A 10,573-nucleotide genomic window follows, 5' to 3' on the forward strand; every position below is an offset into this window, starting at 1 on the left:
ACAGTCGCCCCCCCCCCCCCCCGTGCCAGCTTTTCAATGAACGTTCATCACTACTTGTCATGAGTGGAAAATAACTGTGCTAATTAAAATGAACTGAGGAGATGCCGGCAAGCGGACTTTGGTTACCTCTGGAGGGAGCCGGGCTCGCCGGTTCCTCGGCCCGTTGAAGTCTGGCCACAATCTTAAAACTCACAGATGTGAGAGTTGTGTGAAGAACGTGGCCAACGGGACCGCGCTGCTTCTAACTTGGATGATTTCCTGGGATCTCCGGGAGAAAAAGGCTCAGGTAAGTGTCCGGGACCCGAGTGCATGTAGGAAAGCAGCTATAGTACAGTGTCAGATCCAGCCAGTTTAAACTGTTACAACTGGGATGACGTCACAAACTGGGGTTTGCTGCTCGTGTTCAGGAACAACTGGAGTGATTATTAACATGTGGGGTTTATTAATAAATTGAGTGTTTCTCTCTCCTTTAACCTCTTGGTCACCCCTCAGTAGATGACTGGCAAACGCAGCTGGGAAGTCTAGACAGGTTCGTGGAGCGGAGGACACGCGCGTATGAAAGCAGTCCCCGTCGCTGATGGAAATATGCAAAAGGTTTTCCCGAACCTACCGAGGACAAAACTCCCGGCAGAAATGGGGTGGAATTCCAAAACGGGAGGGATGACTTGCCGAATTTTTTTGGAGGCCACCGGGAGTCCGAGACTGCAAGGTAGACAGTATTACATACAGCGCCATCGTTAACATTCCCCTCGGCCCACGTCAGGGAGGCTCTTCTGGGTGTCTGAGGTAATCACCTCGTGAGGGGGCTTCTTCTGGGCCATGCCTTGGCTCTGGCGGCAGAGCCTCAAATGACTTATTGTAAATGGAGAGGGTGTTTAGTGCCCTAGAAAAAAACGGGCCTCTAAAAGGGGGTCCTGGAACTTTGTTTCGGGGTGGGGGGGGGGGGGGCTGGTTTATGCGCGGCCGGCCTCTTTGTTGGACGTTCTTACGACAAATGTATGCAGCAGCCTCCCTGGGACACAACACTGGGGGGAAAGAGTTGTTCAGGTTTGAATTAGCTGCGGCGGTTCACGCGTCGGGTCTTCACATAAAAGTCCGATTTTGAAGAATGTCGTTAACTACTTGTGCAGTATCAGGTTTTTTTTTTCGAACATCTACTCTCAGGTCCGTTTAAATCAACCACGAACGAATATTCGAATCTGAATGAAATGAATCGCATTCATTGCTCAATAACATCAGGAAAGCTCGCTTTAAACAGACTATGTTCATGTGACTGTTATCATTAGTCCAACAGTTTAGACCGGGGTTTTTTTGTTTTTATCATTTTATTTTTTTACATCTGTAAATAATAATATTATCTTCTTACAGTACATCACTTTCTCTGGGTTGCAACGGATTATTTTCGGTGTTGATCCAGTTCACGATCACGTAATTATTTAATGCATAAAAAGCCAGAAAATAATGAAAAAATGTCCATCTCGAGAGCCTTGAGCCCAAAATACTTTTACCCGACCAAGAGTCTGAATACCAAAAATACCATATAAGATAAGAAATAAGCAGCTGATTCTCACATTTGAGAAACTGCAACCGGCGGCCAGGCTCAGAGTAGCAACAGAAGCTGCTGAGTCACCTCAGGCATGCGGCCTTGAATATCAAACTCTGCCCGAGGAAAAAAGAAATGTAAGACGATGGGATTCCATATTGGCCAAATCACACCAAAAGAATCCCAATCTGATGTCAAGGGAGCGGTAAAGGCCGGCCAAAAAAACAGCGCTCCGAAAAAACAAACACCAATGCTTCTGAAGTGCCGTCTGAGACTTCGGCGGCGACGATTGATGGTTTTCATGGTTGTATTGAAGCCGGAATCAATTTCGAGTCTTTTCGCAGACATTGATGGAGAATAATTAAAGGGCAGGAAAGTCCTACAAAGCGTGTCCCGGGGGAGTTGAATCACGATGGGGAAAAGGACATAACTTCGCAAAACCAAAAAGGGGGATCTGTTGAGAGCGCGGCGAAGCATTTGGAACGGGAAAGTGGGATCGAAATGAATGGACGACAAATGCGTTCGATTTCCCCCACGTACACCTGGAGGTCAGCGGTCCTGCCGCAGGACTCGCCAACGCGTCCGTCCGGAGTTTCTCAGGACATCGGGAGCGCAACACCTGCCATTTTATGAACGCGCTGCAGGAAGCAGCAAAGCTATCCTCAAACCATGCGGATGTTTAACATCGTCCACAGGCCCGGCGTGCCAATGCCACGTTTTGGTTCCGGACTCTCGATACACGCTGCGCTAATTATCGCTCATTTAAATGAGCCATCCAGCATCAAACAGCAACACTTCTCCGACCCGTCTCCCACGGGCAAAACTCTCCCAGCGACACCGGTGTGGGGAGAAAAAACCAGTGCATGATGTGGAGTGATAAAAATCAAAAAACAAAGAGCAGGTTTTGCGAGTGAGAACGTACGGAGGGGGGAAGAAAAAGCCATAAAACGGTAGGCATAAAAAACAGACTGTGGACATAAAAAGAACACTCTGAAGTCAAAGACAGGTGTAAATCACGGGGCGAGGAGCTCGGATGCTGTCAGGACGGCGAGAGCAAGAAAAGAAAAAAAACCCCAGCTCGCAGCGCGCCGGTGCAACTGGAAGAACCTGCCCCTGGGTCACAGCCACAACAGGTAGAGTCTTGTCGAGGGAGAGTTCTGCGGGGAAGGAAAACATCCACCTCCGCGTTGAAGAAAAAAGTTCCCTTTCTTTTTAGGGACGCCGCGATGACGGATGCTTGTTTTCTCCCAAGCCCACGAATCTCGGGGGGGGGGGGGGGGGGCGCGTTTTCTTTTGTCCTCATCTTTGTGCATTCGTTTACCGGAACAGATTCCCATGTAATTGTTTGTTTCTCCTGTTGTTTCCCCTGGCTGTTATATCCAGCGTACTCACCATACATTTTTCCCTCGTCTGACAGGATGATTTTCCTCCTGCCACAGGGCGGGTAGATGGCGAGGGCCTCCTGGAAGCTCTGTTCGATGTCCGGGCTCCACACGCCCTCCGCGTCCCCCTCCATGGTCTTGTCGTCGTTGTCCCCGTCCAGCCCATCTTCTGGGCTACCGTTGGCGCTCCACTCGTTGGACGCAATGGTGGCGGCTCCCCCTGGGCCCGACCCCGAGCCCCAATATCAAAGGATCTGCGGGAGATCTGTGGAGAAACCATACGCAGGTGGCTTAGCGTCAAACAACACATTTTATTGAACGATGGTTAGACTCTTCTCCGGTAGTTTCCTTCCGGACAGGGAGTAAAACTTTGCCCGAGGCTATTCTACAGTCTAACGTCCTTAACCTCCACATGCTTCGTTGTCAAGTCCCCAACGAATGAAACATTTTGCTCCCATTGGAGTGGCGTTTGCCGAAGGATTAGGATTTTATGTCTTTAGCAGGGATGAATGGACCTGAGAGCCACAGACAGGAGACGAACAAAAAATATGATACAACCGTTTTTTATCTTTAAAAGCATACTAGCCAATAGAAAAATAACAGCAGTCGTCCATAATCCAACACCGCCCCCCCCCCCTAATAAAGCCACTTCACCACTTAAGCCACCATGTGCCACAGCAGCTGGATGTTATGGGTGTCGCTGCGCTAAATTTGACTTCACATCATCCAAAAACACCAGCAGCATCGACCCACACGAAACGTGAACCCCATGAATCTCCTTTTTTTTCCCCCTGTACTTTTTCCTTATAAAGAAGCAGCTCTAGAAAGAAAGAAAAACTCACACAGACAGATCTTTGTCGTCACATCTCTCTTTCCACGACAAACTGCTATTATCAATTGTGGCCGTGTGGGCCACAGCTGGCACTGTGGAGTCCCCGTGATCTCATCTTGCGGACGAATCGATCACAACAACTGACCGTTAAAAGAGAAAATGTGTCGCACGCGGCGAAAACCGACTCTGTGATCGGGGGCCGACATACAATTACGAGTCGCAGGCCTGTCAGATCATGGCTGCGACCTTCCTCTGAAGGCGCTAACTCTCCAGGTTGGCGAGAGCGGACGGAGCCCCGGGCATCTTTGTTTTGGCGGTTGGTTTTGTTTGGCGCTTCATGAAAACCCCGGAGCCGGTTTCGCTCGGAATACATGCAAGACATCTGGACACGCTGTGCCGAACCCGCGCCGACCCCGTAAGGCACAGAGGTCAGCGCGGCGAGCGAGGATAAGACACAGTGCCGGTTGCCAGATTGAATTGTGTCTACAACTTAATTAACAGCTTCTATACAGTGTGAACTTAATCCCTGCCAAGTTTGTCCGCTTTTTTCTTTCTTTTGCAGACCCACACAAACGGAACCACTCGCTGCGGAGGAGGACGAGGACTGTGCGAGTTCGTGTAAAGCGCAACGAAATGCGCGGCTTGGATAGCGCCGTCCGTCTATAGGTCACAGCTTTTGGCTTCCTCCGGCACTCTCTTTATTGCAGTCGTTAAATTTGTATGAATAAACAATGTTAACTGTAATTATTACTATAATTCCCCCCCGATTTTATTCCTCCGAAATGGCCAAATGAATTCAAGATATTCCATAAAACGAAGTTTAAAGACCTCACTAATCAGCACTGGCCTCAAAGAATTCTTGTGGTCTGGGAAACTGTGTCCCGATGTGGTTGGCTTATGGCTGACTGCAGGCAAAGATCTTAAGTATTTTTCAAGATGCCTTTTCAGCATCGCATTGTTTCTTGAGACGGAAGAGTCAACGAGGCAACCATGATCCCTCAGAGGGACGCTTGTGTCTCTGCTTTAGCATTTGAGAGTTTAACGGACGAATGCGTCGAGCACAAAGACGAGAGTTCCTGCGGGGAAAAACTACAATGATCGGATTATACCAACATTTTATGCAATAAAACGCTGAGAAGTATTAAGACATTATCTGTTTTCAGTTGCTGTTGTCGTTGTTTTTTCTCATTTGAAACCACACTCGACCACTTTTCCACAGTTAAAATATTAACAATGCAGTTCCCGTCAAAAAAATTCGGCCGAAAAAATTGGTTCAAGTCGTCACGTGCGTGGACGTGCTCGCATGTCATAGTGTAATTACACTGAAACTGTGGGCATAAGACATATTCATGATTGGAAAGGAAAGTCTACAGTATAACATACAAAATATAAATTTTATGAAATGTGGCGATTTGTAATAGGCCAGAAATCTCCCTTGGTCTCATATAAGTTTCATATAAATAACTTCAGTTACACCAGATCCCCGGAGAACAAACCAAAAAAAAAGCCGAAAGAGCAACAAAGGTGGAGGATCGGAGTGATGTTCCTGACGAGCAGACGCCCCCCCCCCCCCCCCCCCCCCCCCGCAGCGGCATCCTACCGCACGTAACGCGCGACGTGAAACGAAATTCGTGGACGTCACAGGACTCAGACGAGAGTTTGACAAATCTCCACGAGTCGAGCCCGCTGCTAATTTTAGCTGAGAGGGGGGGAAGAGGCTGCGGCGGACCCTCTGGACGAGGGCGACACTGTTAAAACCCAACACTGAAACTGAGCACTCATCAGCGGCTCAAGTGATCCGCCCCGGCTGGATCCCCGCCGAGCAGAGTTTGGCTTCGTTTTTTTCGTTATTTTTTATCATATTCTGTCCCGGCAATCTGTGGACTTAAAGTAGAAGTGGCATCAAAATCTGCATCTAAAAGACAATGACGCAAACCCCACGGTTTGAACTGAACATCTCGGCGTTTCGACCTGGAGCGTCGGAAAAAACACGATCGACAACCGCCTGAGACGGTGTCTTCAAATATCTTCTTCTGTTCAACCAACACCGGGGAAACCCAAATGTATTCCGTCGTGCGGAGCCGAGAAAAGCCGCAAAGCAAAGCTTCACATTTGAGAAAGTATTAACAGCTAATTATTCGTCATCGGTCAATAATGCTTGAAAATTGCTGAAATAATTGTTCCACTAACGATAAAAATATTCAGACTAGTCACTTCAATCAACTGTTCATTGGAGCTCAAGTTGAAATATGAACCCGATATGTCACTAAGGGAAAACTGTGATGGGCCATAATGAAAACAATCAACCCTAGAAAGGAATTATACCAAAACTGAAGCCACACGTGACACATTACTCAACAGCTATCTCCACATTCTTGTCAGTCTGTCATGCAACCACCGCGGTTTCATTTATGTCGTCGTCACATCCGTGGGCAAAATGAGCCATTGACATTAACACTGGTGTAACTGTTAACTGCACATCGCTCTCTCTCTCTCTCTCTGTCTCTCTCAGCCGCTCAGCAGATGCTGTTTCAAGGTGGTGCGGTATGAAAATGTCTTTCAGGAAGTGTTTCATCAATGAATCCACAGGTGCTGCGAGGGGCAACAGCTTCAGCGGAGCCAGGGGGCAATAATAAAAGAGTGGTGGTACAGTGAGGAGGGAGGGAGGGACGGAGGGAGGGAGGGAGGGAGGGGACAGGCCGCGCTATTGTTTATCTCCAATTATAGCAGAGAAAACACCGCAGACCTCCTTCGCACCGCGAGCTGTGAGGAGCGGCACACGGACGCTTGCGTGTAAACACGCGGCTCCCGACGACCTCGGCGGAGCCCCGAGTGCCTCGCGAGGGCCCGTTCAAGTGAGGTGCCACGAAGAGAGACGGAGAGAGAGAGAGGGAGAGAGAGAGAGAGAGAGAGAGAGAGAGAGAGAGAGAGAGAGGGAGAGAGAGAGAGAGAGAGAGAGAGGGAGAGAGAGAGAGAGGGAGAGAGAGAGAGAGAGAGAGAGAGAGAGAGAGAGAGAGAGAGAGAGGCTCTTCACCGAGAGGCGAGAGGGGCCTGAATTCCAGACATGTCCTTATTAAGAGAGAGCTTGCGAGTGTTCACTGTTTTCTCCTCCTGCCTCCCTTGTGTCAACCCAACGCCCTCCCTCCTCAACCCCCCCCGCCCCCCTTCCAACCCAGCACTCCGAACGTCTCTACCCAAATAAGGACAGGAGACCAGGGGATGCGTGTATGGGAGGAGTGGGTGGCGGGTGGTTGGTTGGTTGGAGAGCAGAGGGGGGAAAAGGGGTGTGTATTGGGGGAGGGTGGGTTAGGGGGGGGGGGGTGTCCAATTTAGGCGTCCACTTTGGGGTCTGGAAAACAGTGGGATTGTTCCAGCTGGAATGCAACATCAGCAGCGAACACGCTGCCGCTTCATGACGCTCCGAGCTCAGACAAGAGGGAGGGCATTGTCAGCGGAGCCGTTTTTCGATCCGTCCTCCGCGGGAGTCACGCGACTTAAATCTGGGAAAAAATAGTCACGACTTTATGATAAAAAGTCGGCGGAGCAGGAAATCATGAGGCACAGTTTTATGGCCTCGAATGCAACAAGTCTAGTGGGACGGGGTTCCAATAAACGGATTTAGGATGAGGAGCTTAAGAGTTGGGTTTTTCCGGCCGTGACTTACTGCCGCCAGCACTTTCGTCGGGAAAGAAAATCTGCCGTGATTAACATATTGATTAGATGAACGAAAAAAAGAAGAAGAGCCGGTTAACAGCTCACTGTCAATGTCCCTGTGAGTCGAGGTTGGATGAGAAACTCCGCAACATACAGTAGTAATGACTCACGCGACAGATCAAACATGTTGTGTGCGCGCACACACACACACACACACACACACACACACACACACACACACACACACACACACACACACACACACACACACACACACACACACACACACACACACACACCTGAACAACGTGTTCATCAGGCTCTGTGGCTCAGGTGGTGGAGCGGGTCACAAGGTTGGCGGTTCAAACCCCCCCCCGGCTCCCCAAGTGTCCTTGGGCAAGACACTGAGCTACTGGCAGGTTGAACGGTGCAACATAAGTGCAGCCCATTTTACCAAGTACGCAGAAACCATAACGATAACTTTAAATACAAACAGTTCGTTAGTCAAGTAAGTACATGACTCGGAAATTGAAGTCAATTAATCCCCCCACTTGTTTTTTTTTGTGAGATAATGAATTGAATATGTTAAAGTTTTGGGCTGGTGGTCGAACCAGAAAAGCACATTGATGATGATATTTTAATCTAAGCTAGAGCGAGTACGTCAAATAAATGATGTGCAGATTAACGGGTGAGGATAATGACCATTAGCTGCTGCCATGGGTCACATGCACAAACCTGTGTGTGGGACTCCTTCAGGCCCGAGAAGCCAGATGCCAGGGTTTATCACGGACGTCGATTGGATGACACGCTGCTCTCACATTTTAACACACAGAAAAACGGGGGGAAAAAAAATAAAAAATCAAGGACACACCTCCCCCCCTCCCACTTTCTGGGATTCGGGCCATGAGACTCTCAGACCAACATGCTACAGAATTCCAATGTGCAGCAGGAATGTAAATACCGCCGCACAGCTATGCGGCTCGCACGTTCATTCAAACGACGCCATTCATTGCACCAGCATCCCTCTTCCTCTTCCTCTTCCCCATCCCCCCCCCCCCCCCCCCCCCCCCCCAGCCCCCGATCGCATTGCGATCTCCATGTGCGGAGCGGACCGGGTTAGTGTTTATTGGGCGCCCACACTTCGTGTTTTTGCTCCCTAGACAGGTTTGTGTGCGGAAAAATGGACCAGTGAATTCCAGTAATTCTACTGAGTCACTCTCAGGGCCGCTGGGTCACACGGAGGAAGGAGGGATCCCATCACAGACGTTCGTATCGCGAAAACCGTTTGCTTTAACTGTGAGTGAATGAAATCCTTTTTTTTTGTCGGAGGAGGAAAACTCACAGACCCTGTGCGTTTCGGTAATAAATTGAGCTGCTGCTACGTTGCAGCAGTTGGCCCAATAAAAAAAAAAGAGATGACAATTTTCTTTTTCATCTGCCACTGAACATGAGATCATGGCGCTCGCGGACTGACCAACCGCGTGGATTTTTTTCTACTTACGCAGTGGAACTGCAGAAAGCTACAGTGAGGCAAGACCTTGAGTCGAATTCACTCTGTCATGTCTCCGATTTTTTTATGGCTTGATGACAACATTTCCCCTGCAGTCCGCTGGTGGGAAGAGAGGGAGGGAAAAAAATAAAACGTTTATTGAACCTGCCAGCGCTCGAGACCAAACAGGACGGATCGCAGAAAAAAAGTATTGCAACGGGGACGATGCAGCCCGCCGTGAGAGCCATGCGAGCCCATGGGGGCAGTCAGGCACATCTCAGGTACACTATCTGTTTCACTCCGAAGGCCGTCGGTTCCGAGGTCAGGTTGAGGTCGAGCGTTTTCCCGACATCGGCTGGGGCCGTTGCGCAACTGAGTTCCCAGAGAAAAACTGGCTTCTCCTCGCGAGCAAACGCAACGAGTCGGAGAAAACGTTTCATTTTTCTTTAATGATGTCAAGACGGCCCGAGCCCGATGCATAAAAAAAACTGCAACCTTTTTGATGTTACTCGTTAAAAACATGTTGTAAATACCAGACGGCAACACAACAAAGAGATATAAGCGCTTTTTTTCTCAGGCCGGGTTCTGAGGGAAAGGTCTCGTACTTTTCTCCTTGTTTTTGTTTGCACTGTGGGACCAGAATCGTCAAATGCGAACAACAAAAGGGGCCCGCCGCCGCCGCCGCCTTCGTGGAAAAATAGATAAAAACTAGAGCATGTCGTCGTAAAAGAATAAGCATTAATTGGCATTTTGGTCAATTTGGTAGAGGGGGGGGGGGGAGATATAAAATCCTGCCATGATCTTTTGGACACATGACCAGCGATGTGGATCGAGATCGTTTTAAATGAAACCATCGAGAAGGTCAAGACGGGGACCGGGCTCGGTTGCTTATCTCTTTGCACTATTTTAAGCACAATACTGCCTAAAGTTGTATCAGCCAACAATAAATTAACAAAACCACACTGAATAACACAGATCGCCAACCGTTGCCCGACACATTCTACATTGAACTCTGCTTTGGGGGAATGTCAGACTGTGCAAAGCCAAACTACTGGCACACAAATGATGGCGAGTTTCCTTTCCCTGACAACAGCTCTTCACCCGCCACGCGTACGTGCCACTACAGAAAGAGACACGTGATGAAATTTGCCACAATTAAAGCCATATTGATGGGAGCCGCTCAGAAGGTCGATTGTGTCGACGTGTCCGCGGACGGTCGCGGTGTGAAATCCTCCGATCGCTCAACTCTACTCGGGAACCGTCCCACGAGCTCACCGCTGGCTTTTTATCTCACCTCGTCAAGGTGAATGTGAGTTATACTTCTTTTGCTGCATATTATTTTCTTAGATGTAAATTTCTCGTCATACCACAAGCAATCATTTGCTACGTTCACATCCGCCCCCCTCCCCAATCACCATGACTCAGTTGCACTGACTCATGTCCCGTGCAGCAGATTGCTAACAGACTTTCCGTCGAATCGGCCTCTCCTCCCGTCGCTCCGCGAGGCCCGTTGCTCGCGGGCGTCTCGGCGATGCCCCGCTGGCGCTGAGTGTATCCACCACCATCTGTTTGCGAACCAATACGCTACAAGATTTACTCCCGTCTTTAAAAATGCAGCCTTTGTTTGGGGTTTGCTGCTAGAGTTGGGACACTTGTTGGCACACACACACACA

At 49.2% G+C, this 10,573-nt stretch overlaps 1 protein-coding gene across 11 annotated transcripts in view; it reads right to left on the bottom strand.

The window, feature by feature from the left end:
• Positions 1–10,573, bottom strand: part of tead3b (TEA domain family member 3 b) — a 33,681-nt gene that overhangs the window by 14,580 nt on the left and 8,528 nt on the right. For all 11 annotated transcript variants that reach the window (XM_035631775.2, XM_035631788.2, XM_035631786.2 and 8 more), the window contains exon 3: positions 2,936–3,190. In XM_035631775.2, the coding sequence (XP_035487668.1) occupies positions 2,936–3,059 (124 nt within the window). In that variant the 5' untranslated portion in view covers positions 3,060–3,190. The remainder of the gene's footprint in view (positions 1–2,935; positions 3,191–10,573) is intronic.

This window comes from Scophthalmus maximus, chromosome 6 (assembly GCF_022379125.1).
Source record: "Scophthalmus maximus strain ysfricsl-2021 chromosome 6, ASM2237912v1, whole genome shotgun sequence".
Lineage (NCBI taxonomy): Eukaryota > Metazoa > Chordata > Actinopteri > Pleuronectiformes > Scophthalmidae > Scophthalmus > Scophthalmus maximus.